The 27,877-nt window shown below is 39.0% G+C and overlaps 1 protein-coding gene across 4 annotated transcripts in view; it reads left to right on the top strand.

Moving 5' to 3' along the window:
* ARHGAP21 (Rho GTPase activating protein 21) overlaps positions 1-27,877 on the top strand; it is a 123,906-nt gene that overhangs the window by 42,810 nt on the left and 53,219 nt on the right. For all 4 annotated transcript variants that reach the window (XM_049799198.1, XM_049799197.1, XM_049799201.1 and 1 more), the window contains 2 exons: positions 9,974-10,150; positions 18,127-18,151. In XM_049799198.1, coding sequence (XP_049655155.1) covers positions 9,974-10,150; positions 18,127-18,151 — 202 coding nt within the window. The remainder of the gene's footprint in view (positions 1-9,973; positions 10,151-18,126; positions 18,152-27,877) is intronic.

The raw sequence follows: 27,877 nt of genomic DNA, 5'->3' as shown, positions 1-27,877 counted from the left end.
GGGGAGAAATGCAATATAAATACGTGAGCATTTTAAGGTGAGGGAGGAAAGTAAAGGTTGCTGTAGACAGCTTTCAGCTTTGCTTTTCAGGTCTTGTAGAGCAGTGATGAGACTTGACACGAGCACCATTGTGCTTTACCGAGCAGCCTTTCATGAACAGTAGAGCACAGTAAGGAAAGTTTAAGCTGTGTAATAAGCTGCATGTGTGGAGGTTTTTATTGTTTGTTTTCTGTGTGTGCCTTGACCTTTTTGAGAACTGAAATCCTTTATCTTGAAAATACTGTTTCTCCTTTGAATGATTGTGTTTACTACAACAGTAGTTATAAAAGTACACAGAAACGTGTCCCTCTGTCCTTCTTCCACCCCCAAGCCAGCTCTGTAGCCTGCATGGTGCATGGCAGTAATGCATGTCTCCTTCCCTGTGCCTCCCAGCCGTCTGCCATGCTGGCACAGACACTTTGTTTTTGAAAAGTTGCAGGTTTCTCACTTCATACATTCAGAGTAGTCATGTATTGCTTTCTTGAGCCTCTCTCCTTACCTGGGCTTGGTTTGAGGACATGATTTTATGTATTTTATTGAATTGGGTTATTCAGCTCTGAGATGGATTTCAATGCCTGCATTGGTGTGCTCACCAATTTCTGCTGAAGACAGGCAGCCACTGCCTTTGTAATTGAATTAAAAGAATATTCCAGGCTTGTATTCCATCTGGGTGGGATTCAGACTCCTAAAGGTTTGCTGCCAGGACCACCTCCTAGCAAATACCTGAATTAACTTTGGTTAGTCCCCCAAAAAGGACCTGTTCCTGTGGCCACCTGGGCTTAGCGCCCTAGTGGCGCCTTAAAATGATAAAAAGCAGGCTCCTGTGAGGGAGACACCTACACCTGTGGTCACACCATTGAGTGATGTTCACATTTTTATTGCCTTGCCCTTGCTCTGAAATGTCTTGTCTCGTTATGGTTATCGGCAAGACCCATTTGGGGGTTGAGTGAGGGAGAGCTGCTCAGACTGCCTTGCTACTGCTGGTGGCCACTCAGGGCCCACCTGACCAACCAAGGTGAGCAGCAAACATGGAGAAATGGCATTGCCCATCCTTGCCCTTAGTCTAGTGGCAATCACTAATAACTTCTGTTTTCATGTTGTTTGATATTGAAACTTCATTGGAGTAACTTTCTCTCCATCTGGAGTCATAAAGGATTTGGAGAGAGATAGTTCAGTTCTTCAGTTTGTTTGCCTTTATTATCCTTTCCAGTTACTGTATCCCCCTCAGCTGCAACTCAAGAGAAATGTTAGTGTTGGGGAGTTTCAGCAAATATCCTGCACTTCATGTATGCGTAACGCCACCCTGTAAGAGATGAATGGGTTCCCCTGGTGACTCTGAGAGCTGATGCTTTCCTGAGTTTCGGAGTTGGAGAAGTTGGAGAAGTCTTCCTCTGGAGACTTGATTTTTTTTTCTTTTTTTTTTTTTTTTTTTTTCCTCCTGCCTTCATGAAGAGCTGCTGCATGGAAGAAGAGCTGTGCCTCCCAATTCCAAAAGGAGACTATCTTCTGCTGTTAGCAATGGCCCCAGAGAGAGGGCTCTGACTCAACCAGTTTTATCTCTCTGTGAATGCTATCTAATGGTTGTATGTGTTGAGGACTCGTGCTCCATTTATCTCCACGTCTCAGCTTTCTCTTGTGGTGAGAGCGGTTCTGCAGCTGTTTGATCTTTTGAGCTTTGAGGGCTTGTTTATAGGTTCATTTCCAGTTTCAGGTGTTTCATGGCAAGGCAGCCTCCTCTTGATAACTACTGAAAACAGGCTCAGCAGTTACTAGCATTGGGCAACCAAGTCCTTCCTGCACCTTTCTTAAATACATAGCACTGAAGTGGACAGGATGGAGGCAGATACCTTCTGCCTCATGCTCTGAGGGTCTTGAAACTAGTCAGTAGGTCCAGCACAGTCTGTTGGGTGGGATCCATTTCCCTGGGGCCCGTTCTGCAAAAGAATGGAGGAATATTTAAGGATGTTCTGGAGTAAGAAACAGTTTCCTCTTCTGTGGTTCGGTATGTCTCTGTCTTAAACTGCCTGATTCTTCTGTTCAGGGTATGCTTCTGCAGTGTCACTCTGTAGATAAAGGCTAATTCATCCTGAACTACTTTTCACTCCAATCTGCTATGTTGTGGTTGTGTCTAATTTTAGTGAAGTGCTGTTAATAAAAAGTACATGTCAGCACATCGTGTCAGCAATTACATAAATAAATTGTATATACTGTTGTGTTGTATATGTTGTACTATGAATTTGTTGTGCATGTAAGTTGTATATTGAGAGCTGAACTCATCACTGGGTAGAGGGAAGCTTTTATTAACTTTATAGTGATTTATTTCTACTTAGCAAAGTTCTATTCGACATACAAACAGGAGGTGATTACACTTAGCCATGCTTCACTAATGTTTGTATTTCTAAAAGGTAGACAAGAAAAAGGATGTGCTTTCTGAATAAATTAGAAATCACAGGAGTGCTTAATGGCAGGTTTGAATGTGATGATAATTCAGTTTGAGGAGAGTATATACACAAGAGTCAGAGATTACTCCAGTTTGACACTCAAAAATACTGAAATGTTGGGGATGATTTGTTAGTCAACTATACAGGCTAATTTTGGTGTTAGTAAAAAAGGGGCAGCTTCTTTGAGTGACTGCTGCCTCATACCTTTGGAACTTAGCTTAAAGTTTCATAACAAGTCTAGCTGTTAAATATTTAATTGATGTTTTTCTCCATTTTTTTCTCTCTTCCTTTTTGCAAATTCTAGATGCCTTTTTTTAATGGTGTCAGCTAGCATCAAAGATCATGTGTCTAGGATTTTTATAGGTTTCCTTTTATCCCACCAATTTGGCAGACTGATTTCTGACCATCAGCATGGGTTTGGAGATAGTCATGGTTATACCTTCTAGCTACCTTGTGAGGAGAGAAAATGATGGAAGACTTCCTTGAGGGAAGGACGCTGTCAGTACATATACTGCCAGGTTATACTTCCTGCCTGAATTTCTATCCTTGGCAGCATCCTTCCTACCCGTTTAGGGGAAGACTACGGGATTTTGTCGAGCATAAAAGTCAGTCAGAAGTTTGAACAACTGGATATTTGACATGGAGGCCTAAAATTGTTATGTAGGTTTTGGGTTTTCTGCATTCCAGTTTTCCTGCTGGCCTCTTTGCAGGATTTTTTTTTTTTTTTTTCCAGTAAGGGATGAACTTATTTGCTGAGGCTGAAAGTGATGGAACTCTCTTGTTTGTTTTGAGGAGAAAGCCGTGTCCTGAATACCTGGAGGATGGATTTACTTAAGGTGTCACCTTTGTGTCAGTAATTACTTTCTTCTACTGGGAATGAATTAGTTCTCTATAAGATGCTGTTTGTACATTCCAGTTTGATTTGAAGACATTAGAAATATTTTATCTCACCAGGGCGTGAGACTGTTTCAGTATGTGATCGTAGTATTTGTCTTTATAAATGTGACCCATCTCCCTTGAAATCTTTGATGTATGAGCTTGAGAACTGAAACGAAAAGACTCACTTTGCACCTTGTGTGAATGATCCTGCTTCTGAGGTATTAAGATGAAACATTGGCTGGCTTTCTCTGGGTGCTGGATATACATCCCTATACTGCAAATGAGGATGGAGATAATGCATCTCAAAGAAAAGTTGTATAACCTTTTCTTTGGCTGTCTTAAATGTCCGTGTTGTATGTTTATTAAAGGAAGTGTTACATGGTTTAGGAAAACAGAGGAGCTGTGTGTTTTGGAGGGTTTGTGGTTGTTTTCTGTCGTATCAGAGGACCAGGGAACCACGCATTCTCCAACGGATTAAACTTTCACTCTGAGTTTGCTTATATGCAGGAGTCCAGGTCTGTGACCACAGGAGAAAATAAGGTTCAAGGGGACATGTTGTCCTCTAGGCATAATACATTTCTTTGCTTCATCATTTCTGATCAGATGGGTGTACCAAAAAAATTTTTTTTAGGTATATATTTATTGTTTCTTCATTTGACTTTGTAAGCTTCTAGCAAAGGGATTTGCAGTTGTCTATATGGTTGAGACTAAAAGGGTCACTGGCTTATTAAAACTTTATTTAAAAATCTCAGTGGAAGAATCTGGTTATTAATGAAACAAAGGCTGACTTGCAGTGAAACTTGCAGTTGTTCTGTGGATAATGTTTTCTTGCCCATAGAGGCAGGTTTTTTCCTCCCATTCTGTAGCGTTAGCCTGGAAGGACTCTTTTTTTTTTTAAACTGTTACCTTTTTAAAGGAACTTATACTTTGTCACATTAAGATAAGATCAAACTGTTCTAGAAAAGCCTCTTTATTTTTTCTCTGAAATTGGAGATTTAACAGGGCGGTTAGCTAACCGATAGCTAGTTGGGTACAAAAACGAGGGAAAATAAATTACCCAATACAAGAAATAGCACTGTTTTCAAGTGAGCCCAGCATTCATTATAACATTTGGAATATCCTATTGGTGTCTTGGGATGATTTTAGGGATTAATAACTATATTCAAGATCCTTTTTTACTCTGGCTTATGTCAGTAGTTAGTAAAACAAAAAAAAAATTATATGATGGCTGTTGAATCAATAAAATCAGGTAACATCGGCCCATTTTCTGTTTAGCATATGTCTATCTAGTTGAACTATTTCAGGTATCACATTTCTTGTTAGACCAGCTAAAAGTTGAACATTGCTAAATGCAGCTGAAGCAGGCCCTGCTTAGCACAGGCTCTCTCCATGCTCTTATTAAGGTATTGATAGGTAAGTCTGCTGGTTGGTCTGCTGGGTTTTTTTTTGTTGGGTTTGTTTCAGGGTTTTTTTCTTTCTTTTTAAGTACAGTTTTAGGTTCTAGAAAATGTAGTTTGGGTAACCCTTACATTTAAAATGAGACTTTTATTTACATAATTTATTTATGAAGTGTTATATATGGTAAAACAAACCAAAAAGAGTTTAAAAAAGCATAGAGCAAATCTGGATGCCAATCCCAAGTGTCTTTAGAAAAAATTTTGAACTTGTATACTGAACACAAAGATAAAATAAAGATGAAAATTTATTACTCGCACCGACTTTAAAATGGCTTGAATGATTTTTCAAGAATCAATAGTGCAATATATCAATTATTTCTTGTGTTCACTGTTATTCATCTATGAAGACAGTATTCAGAACTCAGAGTATACCTACTTATCTGTTTAGATAGTCAAGATGACAGTTCTTTATTGATAGCTCATAGTGCAATTACCTATGACTGTCACTTAAGGATTTTTAGCGTGTTCAATATAGGTCTGTCTGTAAATTGATGAGAAGATTAAAAATCAGATGGGCTTTGGAGAGCATGCAAATTGGATGTATTCACCTTTTAAAAAAAATTTTTTTTTTAGCTTGATATAATGGGAATTATTGATTTGAGATTTATTTTTAATTGGAAATAGTAAATAGCACTGATGTTTGTAAATTATACTGATTTTACATAATTCTGTTGTTGTGTGTTAAGCTTCCAGTGATTCATGTAGTCCTTTAAGATGCCATCTGATTTTTCATGGATGCTTTCATTGCTCAGAAAAAAGGGTTAAATACAATATTAAAAACAAAGTATGCATTTTAGAATGCACTTAAGCATCTGTTTTATGTCCTTGTAATTGCATATAACAGGAAATGATGCTTTGAGATACTTTGTGCAGAAATGTTGTATGAAGAACTCCTGAGGGAAATGATGCTTGAATAATTTTTAATAGCCTGGGATTCTTCAGTCCTTGAACTTGATTGTATGCATTCTGATGTCCCTTTTGAGCATTGACTCTATTAGAGAAACAAACATAGAGATCTTCGGTAAGGAATATGGCAAAATAATCTTTGGTTTGTTAGATTTTATATGAAATGAAAATAAAAGAAAGCATTGTGGTGGGTTGACTGTGGCTGGAGGCCAGGTGCCCACCAAAGCCACTCTATCACTGCCCCCCGCCCCGCCCCGGTCCCAGCTGGACAGGGTGGAGAAAATATAACAAAGGACTCGTGGGCTGAGATAAGGACAGGGAGAGATCACTCAGCCAATTACCATCACAGGTAAAACAAACTCAACTTGGGGAAATTAATTTATTGCCAAACAATCAGAGTAGGGTAATAAGAATTAAAACCAAATCTCAAAACACCTTCCCTGTGCCCCTCCCTTCTTTCCAGGCACAACTTCACTCCTGCATTCTCTACCTACCCCTTCCCAGTGGTGCAGAGGTATGGGGAATGGGGTTATGGTCAGTTCATCACACGTTGTCTTTGTCACTCCTTCCTCCTCAGGACGAGAACTCCTCACGCTCTTCCCCTGCTCCAGCATGGGGTCCCCTCCCATGGGAGACAGTCCTCCACAAACTTTTCCAACATGGGTCCTTCCCATGGGCTGCAGTTCTTCGTGAACTGCTCCACCATGGGTCCCTTCCACAGGCTGCGGTCCTTCAGGAACAGACTGCTCCAGCGTGGGTCCCCCGTGGGGTCACAAGTCCTGCCAGAAAACCTGCTCCAGCATGGACTCCTCTCTCCACGGGTCCACAGGTCCTGCCAGGAAATGTGCTCCAGCATGGGCTTCCCATGGGGTTACAGCCTCCTTTGGGCATCCACCTGCTCCGGCATGGGGTCCTCCCCAGGCTGCAGGTGGATATCTGCTCCACCATCGACCTCCATGGGCTGCAAGGGGACAGCCTGCCTCACCAGGGCAATCTCTGCTCTGATGCCTGGAGCACCTCCTCCCCCTCCTTCACTGATGTTGATGTCTGCAGGGCTGTTTCTCTTACATGTTCTCACTCCTTCCTCCAGCTGCAGTTTCTGTGCTTGCCATAACTTTTTTTCCCTTCTTAAATATGTTATCCCAGAGGTGCTTGGAGCCATCTGGTGTTGGCTCTGTCGGACATAGGGGAAGCTTCTCACAGAAGCCACCCCTGTAACACCCCCCCCCCCCGCTACCAAAACCTTGCCACACAAACCCAATACAAGCATTCAGTTTTCCTTCTCTTGAAGTGCAAATGAGCCTACCTGAAAGACAAATCACCTTAAGGACATGAGACATTTATGTATTCGTAACTTGATTACTATCATTTTTGGCTTGTAAGGAAAACCATGCAGGAAGTCTGTCTTCAGTAACGTATTCTTGCTTATGCTAAACATCATCTGTTTCTTGCTTGCTGTCTTGCATCGCTGTTTTATTTGTGGTTTTGAAAACTTTTCTTGTTCCTTTTTAAAGCCTTCTCTGACAATGGATATTCTGGTGGGTGTGCTGTGGTTGGACATGTCACAGGGTTATTCACCAGATGTTGACTCTCTTTTCTTTATTATTCAGAGTCTGTCTTGTTCTTGGTGGTAGCTGAAAGTTGCTGTTACTTGAACATGTCTCACATTTATTATTAATATTGGCTTTTTCTGTTGCTCTGTTGGCGGACCTCACAGGGGGTCCAAGGTCGACATGAAGACAACCTTTCACTTCTGGCATGCTCTTTCAAGTAATAATGATTTGACTGTGGAGTACCGTTGTTTATGAATACTGACTTGTTAGTTCAGCAGCTTGGTGAATGCTAAAAGTTTACTTGAAATTACAAGGAAATCGGAGGTTCTCTTCTTCTCACTACAATCAAATGCTGCATCTCCCATTTCTCAAGTCCTCTATATGACTGTATTTTGAACTCAGATTACAGTATTCCTGTATGTGAACTTCGGTGATCAGTTGTTACACATACTAAAATTACCTTTTGGCTGATTAGGGAGGTTTTTGTCAGAAAAAAGATGCAAGTATATTGCAGACTTGCATTTTTCAGAGCTACATTTAACCTTGCTGTTTACATATCTATAAGGATAGTTAATTGCTTATTAACATTTTTTTGATGTTGTGTGATACCTATGGTTGTTTATGATTGTTCAAAACTTTTGTATCAAGCATTGCCTATAAAAATTTGAGAGGAGAAACAAAAGATGGCAAGGAAATGTTAAATAGATGGGTTGCTGCCCATCACTTAATAGAGGAAATCACTGTCATATTTTAGAGGCCAGTGATATTTTTTTATTAGGAGCTATTTCTTTTGCCAGTTTACTAGGATCAAAATGTTCTTACTGGCTCAAGTTTCTGCTCATGTCATGAGATTGAAAGGCTGAGAATGGACACTTACTTGTGCAGAACTGAAAAACTGCTGTCGTGTCAGAAGCTGAACAGATTGGTGCGGAATATCTCAATAACAAGCCTCATCCTTAGGCTAAAGGATTATGTAACTTTTACCTTAATCTTTGCATTGCTTGAACTTTAAACTAAAGCCAATCATCTTGGCAATTCCACAGTTCTCACTCATTTTTCATTTGTTAGTCATCTAACTGCACAGTCTTCTCGATTTCACACTAACACTTGAAAAGGTGAATGAAGATGATAGATGAGGACCGCCTAGACTGAGTTCTAGTCCTTGATATTTATCATTGTTCTTTCCAAAATCTGCTGATAATCCTTCCAGGCTGTTTAGAGCATCAAAGTCCTGTCAGGCTGCTCTGGATTCTCTGTGTTTTCTGGTTCCAGAAGTGGCTCCATTTCTTGTCTTGGCTATAGCACCAAGACCCTTCTCCGTTTGTATGTTCTTTCTTGCTGAAGAACAGGGCTGTTGGAGGTAAGGAGGCTGGTCTTTGAAACACTGGCTAGTATTTCCTTGTCCTCCCTGTTGGATGTACCAAGATGTGGGTTTCCAAGGACAAACCATAGCATCTGTGTAGAAATGTGTTGTGTTTTACATACCTGAATGCAGAATGCTGTTCTGGTGGGTTAACTATCTCACCAAGCAGCTCAACATTTTCCTTATAGTAATATGTGTTGCTGTCATTGTATTCAGAGTGGAAATGCTTTGCCTTCTCTGTAGTTGTTGATTGGAGTTGCCTGAGCCCACATTGCTGATAAGCACTGCAGTTTGAGATCCCAGGTGTAAGACTGAAGCAAAAAGGAGAAAACTAAGCAGTAAATTCTGACACGTATCAGCCAGTTGCTGAGCCACAGCAGCAGAGCTACAGGAGGACAAGACGACTATTATTTCTGTTGGAATACCCTTTGAATAGGCTATAGGCTCTGGTATCTAAATTTGTTTCATGGATCATTGAACTAGAATATTTAGAGGAGGCTCATAGGTTTTTGCATGCTTTCTTTGTATGTTTTCTGCCTTTGATTTTGAAATGTTATGTGTAGTGTGGCACTCACTTTGAAAATTGAAATTGAAGATTTCATATAAGGCTGAGAAGATAAATGTTTTTGTAATAGTGTGTTTCTTGAGTCATATGTATATAAAATTACCCTCAAGAAAAAAAAAGTCTTATTTCTGCATGAGACGAGTGATTGCAGTAGGACTGTAAAAGGAAACTAGACTTTTTTTTACTTGTGTGTTTGGAATTTGCATACTGAAATGTTCAGAGAAAGTAGCTAAGGGTGGAAAAACAAAGGTAAAGTCAAAGATATGACTAGAGGAAAAGTGTGTCTTGCTGAAGAAGCTTAACCAATTGTATATGTTCTTCAATTCTGTTTAGTTTTAAATGAGGAGATACTAGTTGAGAAAACTGCAGTATAAGTGAGGAAGAGAGGAGTTGGTTTTGTACGTATGTGGGAGCTATGTGCGCCCAGAAATGGGATCCCAGAAGACACGTTTGTATCTGAAGTAGAAAGCGAATAAAACATGCAAGTTGTACACATTTCTTGTGGTTCATTTGAGTCTTTCACTGTTGTACGTTGACTTTCTTAATATCTAACTTCATTTAAAATTTACGAGTAATTCTGTATGTGATATAACCAGAGGTGTAATGCTGTAAGTGATGCTGCTTTACAGTACACATTTCTTTTGCAAAGATTGCTGATTATCAAGTTATTTTGGTTATGGGAGGAGAAATTACATTTTTCAAGTGCACAGGAATGTTTAGCAATTTATTTATCCAAATTACAACTTCTGTGTGTGTCTTTTTTATTTTAGGCATCAAAAAATAAAGATGGAAAAGAGCAGAGTGAAACTGTATCAGAGGAAGAAGAAACTTTCTCTTGGCCTGGTCCCAAAACTGTCGTGCTAAGGAGGACATCTCAGGGTTTTGGCTTCACCTTAAGACACTTCATAGTTTACCCTCCAGAATCTGCAGTACAATTTTCTTTTAAAGTAAGTGAAATTAATAAGCACTTATTTATAGCTTTATTATACTTTTTAGGGTCAAAAATCCAGCTTGCTCGAAAGTAAATGCATGTATAGATGTGTATTACACAGATGAAAGATCCCATGTGTGTTAAGGTGAGGGGACTCACTTGTCACATCATTTGATAGCCATGCAGTGATCTATTCCAAGAAAATGGAATTGACTCGTGAGTTCACCCAAGTTAAAAATACTTCTTAAAATGAGTAAGACCTGTGGTTATTGCAGAATATGGGAATATTTCTCTGTATAGATTTTTTTTTTTTACCCAAAGCCAGTGTCATTAGTCTCTACACCTTTTCAAGTGTAGACTTCAAGGGTGGGAGGTTTGGGTTTTTTTTCTTTGTTATTGCTGTTGTGTTTTCCTTTTTATTTATTTTACCCTACCCCCCAACCCTCCTGAATTAAAATTTGTCATACCATCATACTAAGAGAATAGCCTGGAAAAACATTAGTTTACCATAGTTTCTAACTGAGTATTCTAAAATCAGTGTACATTAGAAAGACAGGTTGTGTTTCTATATTATGTTTTTTCTGCTGAAAAGAGCAACAATCTGCAATTCCCTGTTAGTCAAGAGACAAATATATACAAAATGTGTACAGGCCTACATTAAGGGATAACTAACTTATATAAACTACTGTAAAATATTTTAAGTTAAAACAAGTAGTGCTAAATGTTAAGTAGCTAATTGGTCTGCCTTGCTCAAAGGGTGTATGTATTCTCTTAAGTGACTGAACCTTTTGAAAGTTGCTGTAGTACCTAGTGTTGTGAAAAAGTCCATTTAATAGTGATAAAAATTTGAGTACCAAGAGAGGGTTTTTCCTAGTGAGTTCAAATAACATTTGTTCATTTTAAAGTCATCAAGTATGCAAGTTCTCATAATCCATGCCACCTCTCAGTTTTGCTTTTGCTTTTCCAGTTAGGCATAAAAATAGATTCTTATCAAGATGGGGAATGGTTAGTGAAGCTTCATGTTCTTTCCAGATAGCTAATTGACTCGTGCCTCTGCAGGATTCTTTTGTTAAAGTTGTCTTTTTTTTGCCTGTCCTCGGTGGCTAGAAGATTTCTTTTGAAGTAGAAAAAGCTTTGCAGGAGAAAGTTGGCACACTTTTCCAGCTAACTTCAGCTATTCAGCCTGCATTTGAGTGCCCAAATATTTTCCCCTTGACAAGGAGTCACTGAAGCTAACTGGAAGTAAGACTATTAGCAGTATCAGGTGATCCCAACATTTCTGTCCTTCAACATGGGTTATAGAGAGTCAGCCAAGAGTAGTCTCTGGTTGAATTCCAATGTGAAACAGAGGAAGGAGGGTGGGGAAGCCTTAGCTGGGCAGAACAATTCATGTGCACTTGTTAGCATCTCCCAACAACTACCCTTATTCATGTTGAGGGTGAAAATAAACAGCATGAGCAGGATTAATCTCCCTGACTAAGAAGTGACTGGGGTAGGTTTCTTCCTGAATGTATCACTAGATCTCTCTGAGGAGTTCAGTATCTTTTTCACATGCAGAGGGAGGTAGGCACAAGGAAGGACAAGTAATATAAAAAAGAAATGTCAGCCCCTCCCCTCTCATTCACATCTGCTGGTTTCTGAGAGACCCAAGCAGTATGTAGTGACCCTCATACCTGTAAATCTCAAGACGTGTCTTGAAGTCCTGCCTCCCTCTTTTTCTGCAAGAGAGCTCTTAGCACCTTCTTTTTCTCTGTTTCTTCTCTGATATGTCAGAATCTTGTTAATTCATTTCCATTTCTGTCTGGTTTTGGAAAGGAAATAATGAGATTGTTGGATAGTTGTAATACCTTTATTCAGAGATTCATCATCACATCTAAAGATGGATAAGGTTCATTTGGACAGAGCCCTGGTCAGTACTTCTGTAAATTAACCTGAACTGTTACATTCTCTTTTCTTCCTTTTATCATGTCAATGAGGTGGTAGAAAAAAAAGAACAGACTTGTCAAAATTATTACTCCTGGCTCTTCATAAGGTGGCTTTTCTAGAAGTCTGTGTATCTAAGTTATGGTACTAAAGAATGAAAATCACCTATTGTCAGCCTGATCGTAATATAAGGCAAACCTGATTTCTCTGTCATTCTTATTTGACCAAAGATCCTGTTGGTTACCCAGCTAATTATAGTCTCTGTCACTGATTCTAAGCTCAGGTATCATTCCTCTCTCTTTCCTCATTGATCAAAATTGTAAGGGCCTCGGAAGGTGGAGATGTTTAGTTTTGCACACCTTAGAGGTAGTATAATAATGGTAACTATGATTTTGATTTTCTGACTGTCTTGAATCTTGTAGCCTTGTCCCTTCTTCGCACCTGAGAATACAGGCAGTTACCTCTGAGATAAGATAGAGTTTACAGCTGGAAGTTAAAGATGCCATTGACATAACTGCCAGAGTTACTCAACCTCCTACTAGTTTCTCAGAGCCACAGTCCTTTTGTTATCACAAGTGTCAACCTGATGCTGGCACTTTCCCTTTAGATCAGTGCAGAGGTCTTTTCTTACCCCAGGGAAGGCTTTGCATTCTAGCTCCTTTGATTTCTTTTAAGGTAAGCTTGCCCTAATATCTCTAAATCTTACTGCAAGTCAACATAAACTGGTAGAGGTAGTGAAGAGAAGGAAAAGCATCTAAAAGCGATTTCCTTCAAACAATCTTTCCACAGTCTTTGTGGACATCTATGTTTTTGGGTTAATACGTACTCTTGGTTCCAATTCAGAAGTATCAAGTGAAAATTTCTCCATTAAAAGTTCAGCTCCTGTTGATTGTAGTTTGTGCGTGTTTGAAAAGCTGTTGATATGACCAGTGGAATTTTCTGGGGAGAAGAGGATGAGATTCCTCACGTAGCATGGAACAGTGGCCATTTCTAGGACAGACCATGATAGTCCTAGACTGCAGGGTGTGGTAAAGATCACACCACAGCTGGATATTCCATGGGAACAAGAAGAAGAGCTTCCTAAGGGCTGGAGAAGGCTGCAACTTGAAAGCCACTGAGGTGAATTTTGGAAGCAAAGAACTCAACTCTACCCCAAAGGATGGATTGAGTAGAGAAGAGTGGGTGTTATTTTATAAAAATCTTTAATAAATCTGTTTTCTGCCTAGGTGCATTTGAGGTGTTTGGGTTTTATTTAAATTTTAAGTAGTTCCATGTTCTAGTTCTTAGTCTAATAAAACTAATGTTCTGTTGAAAAGCCTTTTTTCAGTTGTGCTGGGGAGCTTGCTACAAGGAGGTGGTCTAGGCAGATCTGCCTCAAAGTTCTGGCTGACAGGGAGTCCCAAAACACACTTGTCTTTTAGTATATTAACACCTAAAAGTACCTGTCTTGAGTTATCTTCAGTTCTTCAGGTGATTTGCCTTTTTTTTTTTTTTGTCACAACTTCCCATAATATTGCACAGACTGGAGGATCATCTTTACCCTTGCTGTTCAGTAAGGAGAGAGCTGTGAGGCTTCTCCTCCTGTTATTCAGAAGTGCAGAGCACCAGCCTGACAGAATGAGGGTCACTTTAGTGTGATGCACAGTCCAGTTTACCGTCAACCATATGAAGTTCTAGCTATCTGGTCCATCTCATGGATGTCTCTAAATGTTGCAGAACTTCAACAAGGGTTTCATTTCAGCGCTGATCAGAAAAACCGAACAGTGCTAAACTTTCATTTTATTTTTATTGAGGCTACTGATTTTTTTTTCTGAAAAGAAAGAACTGTTCAAAACCTGAGTAAAATAGGTGGAGTCATGTTAACCAAGAGTCTTAGGGTTTGGTGAGGGTAAACTCTAGTTGCAGATATTTCTAGCCTTATGTGTACAAAGCTGATGTCTGCCTTTCATACACTTCACTGTCATCAATGTGAAACTACAATTCCTGCTCAGGTAACTAGACCAGTGCTCTAACTGGCACTGTGGGCCACCTGAGTTAGATGTGAAACACTTGTGTAACACCTGAATAAGCAGGGTGAGATTCAAGAATAAAACCTGATTCCTTAGTAACAAGTTGACAGTCACCTGCACAGCTGTGTATGAGGGGCATCCATAAAGCTTTGTTTTCTCCATTTACATCTGACTGGAAAACAGGCCTTACTTGCTGTCATTGAAATGATTGAACATGATTGGTTATAATTAATTCAGGGAACTATCTCAGCATATTTTAATACTGAACACTAGTGTGTTATATTTTATTTGCATTATTTATGCTTTTATTATATATATCATATCTTTATATTATATTTAATTTCTTTCATTTAACATTCAGTATGCACGTAGTACTGCAGGTGTAGGTCAAATTGAGGATATTGTGCTAAGTTCTATTATCTTTTCATGGTTCCTGCACAAAACAGCTAATTAACTACAAATCGAGGGACTCTTTCTTATTGTAATTGTTATTAAGTAATGAACTTACAAATATTGATAGAGGTTATGGAAGAAAGTGTTGTTTGGTAGGTCTGTTGGGAGGGACAGCCCTGTGTGAAGGATGATCTTGGAAACTGAGGCTGCGGTTTAACGCATTTCATCTTGGCAAAAGTACTTGTCTGTGCTTGTGTGGGGCCACACACCGAACTGGGAATAGCTGGACATTCAGGAATAACCCATTATCTATCCTCTTTGCTTCCCATGCCTCCTTTCACTTAAGAAAGTGATTAGGGAGTGTGTGGAAGATTTCTTAAGCTAGCATTGCAAAAAGCCTATGTTAAATTATGCTTTTCATGCCAGATGTTTATTAGGATTTGTTAGTCAGCAACACACTGCTTTTGCCTGTGGAGTTCGTTCTTCAAGTTCAATCAGTCTGAGAAGCAAGTAAGTCATAGGAGAAAACCTTCCTTCAGGTATGGAAGCAGCATATACTAACATCTTGCAAAGTGTAGGAGGGAAGGCTAATTCCAAAATATTTGCGTTATAAAGCATTCCATTTTTAAAGGCCTGAGCTCATTGGCTTGATACCATGAAAAACTAATGTTTTGCAGCTGTCTTTTGTAACAGAGCTTTGCATATGCAGTGACAAACTGACAACCCCACAGCAGTATTTCATAAATGGTGGCAATTATATATTATCTAAGTTTTCACTTCCATAATTTTTTTGTTTTATAGCATCAAACCAGGTAGCCTCCCCTGTGTGTGACCCACGTTTTCTACACTGAGCTTTAATATTCAAAGTACTAAAGATGTTTTATCACTTGACAGATTGGGCGGAAACTAGAGACATGCAGATGTTAGCCTTGTCTAATTCTTCGCTGCTGATCGTAGTTCAAAACCCATTGGCTGTTACAGGGCTTCAGGAGATATAATGATAAATTTTAACAGTACTTGTCTATTAGTGTGGTATTTTTACCAAAGTATAGAGCAGACAGGACTGTCTGGCTTTAAGGATACTGTTTGCTGCTCTCAGACTTTGGGTGGCAATGAGAAGTATCATGGCTTTTTAAAAGTAGAATGAGTACCTGATTTCTGTTAACTCAGTGTTTTGTTTCTGGGGGGGTTTCTTTTGTCGGTTTTTCCCCTCCTTAAAGTTACCTTTCTGTAGTATCTTACAAAGCTCCAGCAGAACTTCTTGTTCTTCTAACTTTCTTCTAACTCTTCTTCTAACTTTCTTGTCTCACAAGAAATGTATTGCACCTAGGAGAGACTTGTCTCATCCTCATCATTATGTAGTGTTCATATCCAGCTCTTACTCCCTCTCTTTCTTCATGTCTTCCTCTCTTGAATGGTTTTCTCAGGTCAGTGTACAGTTGCTTGGAAAATACTTAATATAAAAAAGATAGTGATTTGTCTTTAAATGCAAAAGACCTAGAAATTTGGAATTAATCCATTTAAAAGTAGGAGGGACTACAGAGGTGAAAATTATTTCTGTGATCATCTCCTTGCTCCTCCTTTGCTTCAGGATGAAGTTGTTTTAATAAGCTGAGGTGAATTGTTAGAAGTACTTCCCAAATAGTACATACTGGTCTAAGAAATTGTATTTAGATTGAAAGTTTATTACTCCATAAGGTTACAGTTCAGAAAGGAAGCACATATTTCCATATTTAAACAATTGTGCTTTTCAAATCATAGAATTTTGTAGAAGAGATTAGCCATGATATTTCAAAGGCCTTTCATTCATATTAAAATATTGACAAGAAAGTAACTTAGATAAGTAATTATTTTCTATTTTAAGCATGCCATTCTCCCTCTGTACATTTCAGTTGTGCGATTTCTTTTTTTTTTTTTAAGGAATGTTGGTGATACTTGGTAGTTATGATAGTGCAATGAGTAGAAGGAGAATCTTTGAGGTGGTTACTAAATAGTTTTTGGGGTAGATATTTTTCTCTAGGCAGTAGTACTGAAGGCAAAACAAACTTGGTATTTCAAACTTCAAGAAGCATGTTCAATGCTTGCTTACAAAATATTTTCATAGAATCAGAGTGGTTTGGGTTGGAATGGACCTTAAAGGTCATCTGCCATGGGCAGGGACACCTTCTATTAGACCAGGTTGCTCAAAGCCCCATCCAACCTGGCCTTGAACACTTCTGGGGATGGGGCATCCACAACCTCTTTGGGCAACCTGTTCCAGTGCCTCACCACCCTCCCAGTGAAAAAGTTCTTCCTAATATCTAATCTAAATCTACCCTTTTTCAGTTTAAAACACTTAACCCTCATCCTATCACTACACTCCCAGATAAAGAATCCCTCCCCATGTTTCCTGTAGCCCCCCTGTAAGTACTGGAAGGCTGCTATAAGGTGTCCCTGGAGCATTCTCTTCTGCAGGCTGAATAACTTCACCTGTCTCAGCCTATCCTCATAGGGGAGGTTCTCCAGCCCCCTGATCATCTTCATGGCCCTCCTGTCGTGGTTTCAGCCCGGCTGGTAACAAAGGACCACGCAGCCGCTCGCTCACTCCTCCGCCCCCCTCCGGTGGGATGGGGAGGAGACGGAGGAGAGAAAAAGAAAAAGAAACTGGAACCTCGAGGGTTGAGATAAAGGCAGTTTACTGGGACAAACACAAAAAGATTATAACAACAACAACGGCACTAATGAAAAAGTATACAAAAAGAGTGATGCACACACAGTGCAACTGCTCACCACCCGGGACCTGACGGTCCGCCACTTCCCCCACCGAAAACAGAGACCACCCCCCGGCCCGCTCCCCATCTATATACTGAGCATGATGGCACATGGTATGGAATAGCTCCTTGGCTAGTCCAGGTCAGCTGCCCTGGCTATGCCCCCACCTCCCAGGTTCCTGTAAAAATTAACTCTATCCCAGCTGAACCCAGGACACCTCCTCTGGACCTGCTTGAGCAGATCCATGTGTTTATGTTGGGGCCCCCAGAGCTGAACGCAGTACTCCAGATGGGGTCTCACAAGAGTGGAGTAGAGGGGCAGAATCACCTCCCTCAACCTGCTAGCCACACTGCTTTTGATGCAGCCAGGATGCAATTGGCTTTCTGGGCTGCGAGCACACATTGCTGGCTCATTCAGTTTTTCACCCACTAACACCCCCAAATCCTTCTCCTCAGGGCTGCTGTCAATCTACTCACTGCCTAGCCTGTATTTGTGCTATGTACCTTTTACTTACTATTTAGCTTTGTATCCTTAGATATGCTTGCGACAACACACAGTGCAGTACTAGGCTTTATGGCAGTGTTTCTGGGGCTTTTGGTACATTTGTTTTTAGGTAGTGCTGTTCATGTTGTTTCTTTGGGGATGTTTCATGGAACTGTGCTTAGTTGTTGGGGTTTTTTTGTGTTGCTTTTGGGGTTTTTTTTGTTGTTTTTGGTTTTTTTTAAATGGGTATTACAGTACAGTCACAGAATGAAAGCCTTAATTTCGTAAAGTTGAGTATTTGTGAAAAAGTATGAGACAACCATAATGCAGATTTAATCATACAAATTCCCTTGAAGTTTGCATAGCTTATAGATGCCTGTTTATTTTTTTCTATTAATTGATTTTTTCATATTCACTCTTTTTTTTCCCTTAGGATGAAGAGAATGGGAATAGACAAGGTAAGTCTTGGTTTTATTCTTTCACAGATCCAGTATGTTGACATTTCTCTACAGCTGTGTAACACACTTCAACAGCTATCTGAGAGTTTGAAATGTAAAATCACTTCAGTGTAACCATCAAGCTCATTGAATTTCATGTCATTGAAGTAAAAGAAAGAAAATACCTGTATTTTAGCTTCACCTATTTAGTGTAGGTATTTGCGTGGCCACTAAGTTAATCAAAATATGTGCTGTATCACTTCTGTGCTGTGTATATCACTTTGTTATGTATATGACAAGAAACCAACTGTGTTACTTTTTAGTGCCAAAGTTTCGCACTCTCTTAATTTGGTCTGCATGTAACACCCACAGTTATTTGTGCAAAGTACTACTATAAAGGGTTTGAATCTCATGGATATATTTATATACATGCATTTTAAAAAAAGAGCTGTAAGGTGTGTTTAAGAGCAGCCAGTATGAATTTTGAATTTTGTTGTGACTTACTCTAATAAAAGCAACACGTAAGTATATAAACCTAGTGTTGGTAGTGATGGTAAAAATTATCCACAAAAGTGGTATACAACTGTTTTAAAAGCAGAAGATAAAAATGTTTATTCCTGTTAGCTTCATGATACTTCCTTCAGTATTTAATAGTACTGATCTAACTTATTTCATCAGTTTTGGTACTCTCATGTACATTTTAAGACATCCATGAAACATGCTTCAGTGGTGTCAGATAAGATGTGCGAATAAAATCCTCGCACTTGATTTAGGAGGGATGGAAAAATCACTTATATCTAGGTTATGCCCCTCTATTTTCATAGCTTTCTCATGCTCACATTGCCTGTGTCTGTCTGTCTTAATTCACCGATTAACTTATTTTTTTTATTAGTTTGTGCTACACCTCAGTCCCACTGAATTTAAATTCCTCTTTGATATTTAGCTATTTTCTCATACATGCACCCCGTTTTGTTGATACCTTCTTGTTTCTGTAGAAGGGTGAAAAATGTGTTGATTTAGGTAAGGAAGGTGGGTCTTCAGGTTGAAAGCCAAGTCCCACTTTCTGTTTTTCCCAGTCTGTCATGATGGTAACCCACACAGAGGTGGTAGGATTAGCCACATTGCGAGTGTAATGTGCAGGGCTTTAGTTTGCGCTTCATCTGGCAACACAGCATGCAGTGCAACTTGTTAAGGACAGGCCTGTTCAAAGGTGGGGTACCTTTGCTCAGAGAGGTACCTATGATCACAGCATAGGGTGAATGGTGGGTTACAATTTGCTTTACACTGTAGCAGAGAATGGTATCTGGTTTCAATGTACTTTTAAAAATGTCAATTAGTTGGAAGATGGAGAACCATGTCTGAACTTTTGTTTCAGGTTTCTTTGTGTAACTGTGCTATATTAGAAGCATGCTGGGAAATAAGAATTTACTTGAACCTTCTTACTTTTCTCTTGGAAGCTGATGAGTTCATCGATTTCCTCCTCCTAGTTTCACTCGGCTGTTGTCACCTGCTTGTTAAACAGTGAAAAGACAATCTCTTCCTATTTCTTGTGACTCTCATCCACCCCCCAAACTTGCAACCTCCTTTATTTGCCTTTGTCCGTTTTGGCATACAAAAAGAAAAGGCAAATTCCTTTAGGAAGGGAAAGGAGTCAATCCTCTGTGCCAAACCAGCATGGAAGATATCAGTTATGGTCTAAAGAAGTTCTTTCTGCAGTATTCTTCTTCTCCCAGGGAAAACTGGATCAGCTAAAGATGCAAATGTGGGTCTGTTTACCTAAAATGTTATCCGAGATCTATTTTTCAGTAAAGGAACAGCAGTAAACAAACATTTATTTGGTTCATTATGAGACCTATGCAGGTGGGAGCAAGATTACTTTCTGGAAATTTTTGTGTAGCTACTTAAACTATGAATCATAGCTCAACTATTGCTTATTTATAGCAACGTAGTACACTGTATGCCTTGAAATACAGACCAGAGGGCACAAAGTGCTCTGGAAAGATAACAATATTCTCATTAGCAGGAGAGAAGGTTGGACTTGCGCTCATTCTGGAAAGAGAAGAAATGACTGTGAGGCGGAGGATGTAGGTGTCAATAGAACTTAACCTGCGGGTTTTGTGTATTACATTTTTAAAAATAACAAAATGGGACAAAGTCTGTAAGACATTTTTCTCCAGCATTTAGTGTGATCTTTGCGGGCGGGGGAGATTCTATTTACATTGCTACAAGTTGTTCCTGTTCCCAAATGAGGCGAGTAGTTAGCTTGTGAGGAGAAAATAAGGAAAGGCCTATCTCATTTTTCATGTTCACAAACATGACGTTGATTTAGCCAAAGCAGGTATGCCAGAAACTCTGTGAAGGATTATCACAAGGATTCTTAAAGTAATTAAGATTGAAAATTAGGCCGAGCCGTTTCAGAGCGGCAAGAAGCTGTGTGTTTGACTGCTGGCTGTGGGGGTCCATTGCTGCTGGAGGACCAGTCGCTTCTACAGCTTGAGGAAGCGCGTGTTGCTGGGCAGGCTGCAGGGCGTGTGTGTCATGCAGAGGAGCCATCTAGTGGCAAATTTCATGTATTTTCCTTCAAACTTGATCGGAAAACTTGCCTCTGAAGCTCTGTCTTACTTAATTAACAATGAAAATTAAACATTTTTGCTTTGAAGTTTGTAGATGATAATTCACTTAATTCACTTGAGCTTTCCTTTCTGAAAGACTAAGCTAAGGGGATTCAAGCTTTTCATTTTTGTGAAGCAGTGTGTGCCAGGGCAAAATCGTTGTCTTTTTTTGTATGAATTTTGAGTGAAGATTTCTAATTACCTGCACTTTCTGCTTTGCCCTTTTCACAGGTTAAACTTACCTTATAAAAGTTGAGATTTTTAGCAGGTTCAGCACTTATAGGTTTGAATAGGTGGAGAAAAGCATCTCTATTGCTATTGCCTTTTATTGAAAGCACTTGAATATTTTTTCAAAGGAGCTGAGTACCTAATTAAGTCTAGAGGGCAGAAGATAAAAGCATGTACCAGGTTTGATGTATTCTAACAGTGAAAGAAATATTTTTATATGGTTTTATGTTCTGGTATAGAATTCTAGTGCAACGTTTTTAGTATATATTTAGATCATGCTCCTGGCTTGCATTAATCTTGCTTTTGGCAAGCAGTGAGATTTCAAAACATTTAGAATAAAAGGTAATGCAAACTGGTCCAAGAGAGCTCTAAACTAGGAATAACACAGGAGGGAGACGATGGCCAAAGAGGAAGTGGTGGATTGGTTTGTCAAGCCAACGGGTTAGGACACTGTGGACAGGAGACACCTCATGGCCAACAGCTGGGACAGCAGGGGACCACCTGAAGTGTATGCACATAAATAAGGGAATGTCTACAGGACAATAGGATGGGGAGAGCTCTCATCCCTTTTTTGAGGGCCTCTCTGAAGCCCCTGTGCACTCATGCACTCAGCATGGGTAACAAGCAGGAGGAACTGGCGTTCTGCATGCAGTTGTAGGGCTACGATCTCATTGGGGTCACAGAGATGTGGTGGGATAGCTCAGAGGAGTGGGCTAGAGTGCTGCAGTGGATGAATACAGGCACTTTGGGAAGGACAGGTTGGGAGAGCACAGAGGTTGAGTTGCTGTTGTTCTTAAGTTGTGAGAAAGCAACAGGGGTGCATGGAGGTCTGGCTTGGGATGGATGGGGAGCCGGCTTAGAGCTTATGGTCAGCATTTGCAGGCATACTCATGTGGGCAATGTTTTGGTGGGCATCTGCTACAGACTGCCTGATCAGGGAAGAAGTAGATGAGGCTTTCTTCAGACAAGTGGTAGAAGCCTCATGTGCAGGCCCTATTCCTTATGGGGGACTTCAGCACTCTGTTATGTGCTGGAAGGGCATCACAGCAGATTTACCCTAAATATTGTGTAGTTATTATTTGAAAGATTTCTGTTCTTTCCTGCTTTCACTGCTCCAGGTTGTTGACCTTAGAAAAGCATTTTAATAGCTTAGCTTAACAGGTGCACTTTATCCGAAGATGCAGATCTTTCTCAATGGATTCCTTGGTCGCTGACTGGAAACTTTTATCAGCTTCTACTGTTGTCTTGAGAATTTGCTATGTTGACCAGCCTATATTGGAGTATTTCTTTCATGTGTTTTGAGGTTGGTATACCATCAGTATTCTTCCTGTTTTCTGGAGTTGCCTTGCATCAAAATATTGTTTAAGAGCTATCTTACAGGCAGAAGTCTCCCAGCAGACTATTGTAGGAATATTTGGAGACAAGCTGAAAAATACTTATACCTATTAAAAATAGTAATATTTTGTTAAAAACTTGCACTGTCAACATGTGGTAAGTGGTGCTGGAGAAAACCATCTCTGTTGCCATGCTGTCTCCATGCCATTTCATTGTGCATGTAATATGGTGAATATGTTGTCCTTCAAAGACTACTTGAATCTGTAGTTGGCAAAATACAAGTTTAGTACATATTAAATGGGTCGTTTCTTGTATCTTGTCCTAAACCAGGTTTTTCTTCAAAATTGTTTGGCTTGTGGATCATGATTAAAATAAACAGTGATAAGCATATAGAAATAGTCTGAAAGGCATTTCATCTTTCGTATGAGAACTAATCTATTTTATGTTTAATACAGTGCCTGGAAATCTAGTAGCATTATAATCCAGTATCATATTTTTTAATATTATGTTATTGCTTTTCCTACTTTATCTCCTATTTCTATGTAGACATATCTATAGCAACTAGTAGCTTATTTTCCCGTAAAAGTGAAAGGCGACTTAGGTATATTGCTCAGTGTCCTTTTCTGTTGAGACTGAGTGTGCACTTTCTAATGAGACTTTAGACACCTGTTTTGGCTCAGATTTCTAAATAGTTAAATTGTGATCACCAGGCTATTTTTTTAATGTGCCTAACTATGGAATAATCTTTCTACCCTTCAATTGTCTAAACTAAATAGTTCCAATTTATTACCTGAGCTCCTTCAGCTCTGTGCAAATCTGGTTTGATGTTATAGAGCCTTTGGGGGAAGGGTGGAAAAAAATACAGGAAAAGCTTTTTATTCCTTACTGCTGCTTACGTAATGCCTCGAGTTTTTAGTGTTTCATGTCTTTAAACAGACTGTTGATTTCTGTAATGTAGTTTGTGTTCTCCCAGGATTTAATTTAATCCCATGTTTTTCAATATCATCTCCTATCAGCTCAGTCTGTTGTGAAATAAACTAAGTGTGCCTGTGATGATGGGAACAAGGTAGATAAGGAACAAGAGAATGAATGTGAAAGCACATTATTTGGAAAGGTCCTAGATTGCTGGGATGATGTGGTCTAAGCTATATGGTGGTGAAATTAGGAGTAAGAAGCAAGAGATAGATAACACTAATGCTTTAGGATAGCACCACAGTAAATTGTCCTTTTTCATGGATTTTTTTTTTTATCCAACCTAATTTTTTAACACTAAATGTTGAGAATGCTAAAAGAGGGCTTGTTTAGTTTTCCACTGAGACCGGGGCCTGATGATTCCTTGTTCCCTTAAAGTACATCCAGAATGTCCAGCAGAGTAGCCTTCCAACTTGTTCACATGTATAATGTTTCTCAGTGACTACTATTGAATTCAAATCATATTAGACTTTTAATAAAAATGTGAAGAGCTGTGTAAGTGTAATTTCCATGGATTTAGGGGAGAGTCTGTAGGTTCACTACAACAGATAAAATTTGAATGGCTCTATGCTTATCTAAGAACTAAAGTAAATCCTTTAGACTGTTTAATCACAGCTTAAATTTTAAACTTTGAAAGGTTTCATTTTAGATTTGAGAGAATTGAAAAAAAATTGTAATATTGGCAAATAGTGCAATGGGAAAACACAGTTTTGGAGAGTTTGTCATTAAGCTGAAACTGTGTTATGTTTTCCATAACAATGTCAGATTATTTTCTCTCCTTCTCCCCCCACCCTGCCATGAAGATAGGGTTGAGGTTGTATTAGTCAAAACGGTTTTAAGAGAAGAGTAAGCAGAAGAAATATCTTTGAGTTGCCTAATCAAAATGCCAGAGGTGCTTTGAGGAATAACAGAGTGTATTTTTCCTGTATCACAGAGTTGAATGTCAGGTGTTTCTCTGCTAAATGACTCAACAGTGCTATTTTACTTGTTATCAACCTCTTTTAGAGGCTCATCTTTGACACTGTATTTTGCTTAGTGTTTTTCAGTTGAGTTAATTTGTGCTTGACAATGGGTGAGAAAGCTCTGTTGGGGCTGGGCTGGGACGTTTGGGCTCCTTTTCTGCAGTGGATTGCTAGTGGAGAAATGCTTACTATGTATGAAATTCAGTTTGCATATTATAAAATCTAGAATTGTCTTTAGTTGGACTCTCTCAGTTAAATGCAATCCTGACAGTTTTGTGATTTATATTAAATTAAATATCTTTTAATAAATTAAGTTCCGCTGTAGTTTTAGTGATCTCTTTTTGAGTAGCTTGGGAAATGATTAGCAGGTTTTTGATTCAGTAATCATTTAGAAGCATTTCTCTCACTGTATCTGTACGTAGGTCTTGTCCCTTTGCCTGAAAGGTGTCCCAAGAATCAGTGCCACTTGGCATTGTTGAATCAACAGAGTTCAAATGCCTTGGATATCCAAAAGCATATTTGTAGATCTTCATGTCCAAGAGGAATATTCCTGCCTCTTGAGTGAGAGAAAGATGTACGTAAGAGCCTGTCTTAATTTAATAATTTGAGGTGTTTCATGGGGCTGGTGATTCTTTAGTATAAAAATGAAAGTCCCTTTTGCAGTCTGCTCAGCATGGGGCCAGGAGTGAAAATATTCTGCATAAGGTTAACAAAACTCTGTAGCCTTTATCCAGTTCCTGTGTTATGAGGATTTCTAAGCATGGTTCAGCTGCCCTGAGCAAAAATTTTTTTTCCTCTAGGAAGAGAAGAAATGGCGTGTATTTTTTAAGCAGTAGACTCTTAGGAGAGACTTTGTAAGAAAGTGTGTATTACACTGTGTTCCAAAACACTTGCAGGTCTGTTGTGCTCTGCTGGTCAAAAAGAAAGGAAGAGCTATGTCAGCAATAGCGCTTTGGTGTGGGTTTTTTTGTTCTGAGTTTTGGGTTTTTTTCCTCTTCAAAATGTAAAGGTTCTTTTGTCAGAGGGGTGTCCTTTCTGTAGTCTTTGTGACTCACATGTTTTTATCTGTGTTTTATATCAGAAGGTTAATGACTACAGAGAAGTGATGTGCTTGCTGCTATCTTGTAGTGTGTTGGTGGATGTGATATACTTCTACCATGTTACTTTGTTTTCCAGATGAATCACGGCAGTATAGTAATGCTGTCTGGTCTGCAAAGAGTAGCTGAAAAGCTAACTCAAGCTTAATGCATTTGATATAATACTAGTTATGTTCCTTGTAGCAGCTGTATTCCAAACAAGCATTTTAGGGGTTTAAGCTAGAATTTGTACCTAGATAAAATATAATTTTTACATCAAGTTTAGGGGAGTTAGGAGAAGTTTTGCTGTATGTGACCATATGACACCCCCCCAAGTAAGTCAGTTATAAATGTTAATTAACAGCTCTTAATTCTACTGTTCTGTTTAAAAGTAGTGGGTTTTTTTAATATTCACTTTTTTCAGGGTGAAAGACCATATTAGAATTTTGTTATTTTGCAAATCAGATTGTTGTGCTAGTGCACCATACTTACCTCTGTCACTTGTGGTATCTCAAACGTTTGAAAGGAAAGTTTACAATGGGAAACTTACTTTCCCCTGTCAGACTGTGAAGGTGGTATTGACTTTTAGTCTCAGCTAGTAGATCCAGGTAGTATAAAGGTTAGGTCATAAATTATTATAAATGTATGTATTATGAATAAAGTCTTTAATATTGTTTGACCTTAATTTGAACAACAGTTGAAACAAGATGCTACTCTTAATTTTGTAGATTCTCCTTTGATCTCACTGGTTATTGAAGGTAGCAGTTAGTAATTTTTGATTGAAAATTGCTGATTAATTAGAAGATTTGCGTGCAACTATGAAAAATGTATATATTGGCTAGGAAACTGCTTTTCTGTATTTGTCTTGCATTTGATTTACAGGTGTTTGTGCTTCTTCAGAGTACTTTTCTTAACTTTCGTTGTTCAGACCAAGGACCTCATTATAAAGACTCTGCAGATTCCTTCCTTGTTTAAGCCAATGAATTTTTGCCTTGAGCCTTCTATATACTTGGTGACTCATTTTTATTTCCTTATTTCTGATGGTGCTGAATCTCTGAAGTAAAAGTTCAGACACCAGTTTGCCTTCTCTAAAGTTACATTTTTGTTTGAATAGCAGCACTTAAGGGAGTGGTGGCACTGCAGGGAATATTTAGTCGTTCTGTTAGTAAAACTACATTACTGTCTGGACAATAACCTGAGTTTTATTTTATCCTGACTGGTGACCATTTACTCATGCTGGAGAATTTTGTGTGCTTACAAGACTGATTAAGGAAAGAACAACTTTATGGACTGTTTTTTAGTTTCTGGTCAGCTAATTTGTATACTTAGCAACTTCATATGCTTCTGTTTCTTTTACTGCCCTTATGTAAGACTGCACCTCTGTTTATAGCTACATTTGTGGAAAAATGAAGTAAATATGAAATATGTTTTGCAGAAGTTGTGCTTTACATCTGTGCTGCTTCCGTGCATGTATGAGTGTTCCTGGTAGCTCATCCTTTTGCCTGTTCTTTGTGTGTGTGTGATGTCTTTGTTTTTCACTTGCAGTTGAAGATTTGGGAGAAATTGTCATCTTTGTCGGTAGCCTGCAATGTAATGCTCAGTTATAAAGTTGTTTATAAAAGTATGGAGAAGGAGGGAGGAGGCAAAGTAATATGCAGTAATGAGCACTGGAAAAGCACTGGCAAATAAGGCTACAAGTCTGACAGACTGGTAGTGTGAGCTGCTTTACTGTTTGTTCTTTTATTGCCTTTTAAGGAGTTGCTGGCATGCTCCAAAAAATTAGGCCTTTCAATATTAGAAGGGAAATTTGTGACACTATGTAGTGCAGTGCTGGAGAAAGTGTAAAAGTTCCACTGTGATAATCTGCTCTGGATGGGGAACTTTGGAAGGAGGGAAGTGAAGGCTCACATTTTGAATAGTATCTTGCTTTTCCCTGATGATTGGGTGCAGATGGGACCCAGTGGAGTTTTAGGTACAATTAAATTGAAGTTTAGTGATTGTTGAATTTTGAGACATGAGGTAAGTTATTAGATTATCCATTTTACTTGGAATTTATTTCTGTAATGATTGAGTGCACACCTACAAGATTTATTCTGCCTCAGTTGGTCTGAAGAAAGTATTGTATTGTTATCTCCTACTGTCAGAAAATAGTGTTTAGCTTTGCTTGAGTTTCAAACTCAAAATATAAACATACACTTTGAGGCTATGTATTTGAGGAAGTTCATTTATATGTTACTGAAGGAAAAAAGTTCTGGTTCGTATCCAAGTATGTAAAACTCCAAGGAGGAATGAAGAACATGTATTCATCTACCAAAGCTTGGGAGTCCTAGGTGTTCTTCTTGTCTTTACTTGTATTTGGATATTACTGAACTGTAAAATGAATCTGCAGATGTAAACAACACTTTAAACCTTTCATCCTAATTCTTGCCCCCAAATTGATCTTTATCTTCAGTGTGGTTGTTCACCTTTTTAAGAAGAAAGACTGTTCAATATAGCTTCCTTCTGTATGTAGGACAAAGAACCAAGTTTAATGTGTAATCAGCTTTCTGAATTGGTCCATAA

The sequence above is a fragment of the Accipiter gentilis genome, chromosome 4 (assembly GCF_929443795.1).
Source record: "Accipiter gentilis chromosome 4, bAccGen1.1, whole genome shotgun sequence".
In the NCBI taxonomy this organism is placed as follows: domain Eukaryota; kingdom Metazoa; phylum Chordata; class Aves; order Accipitriformes; family Accipitridae; genus Astur; species Astur gentilis.
Note: the sequence above shows the minus strand (reverse complement) of the source record. Positions and strands in the feature narration are given on the sequence as shown.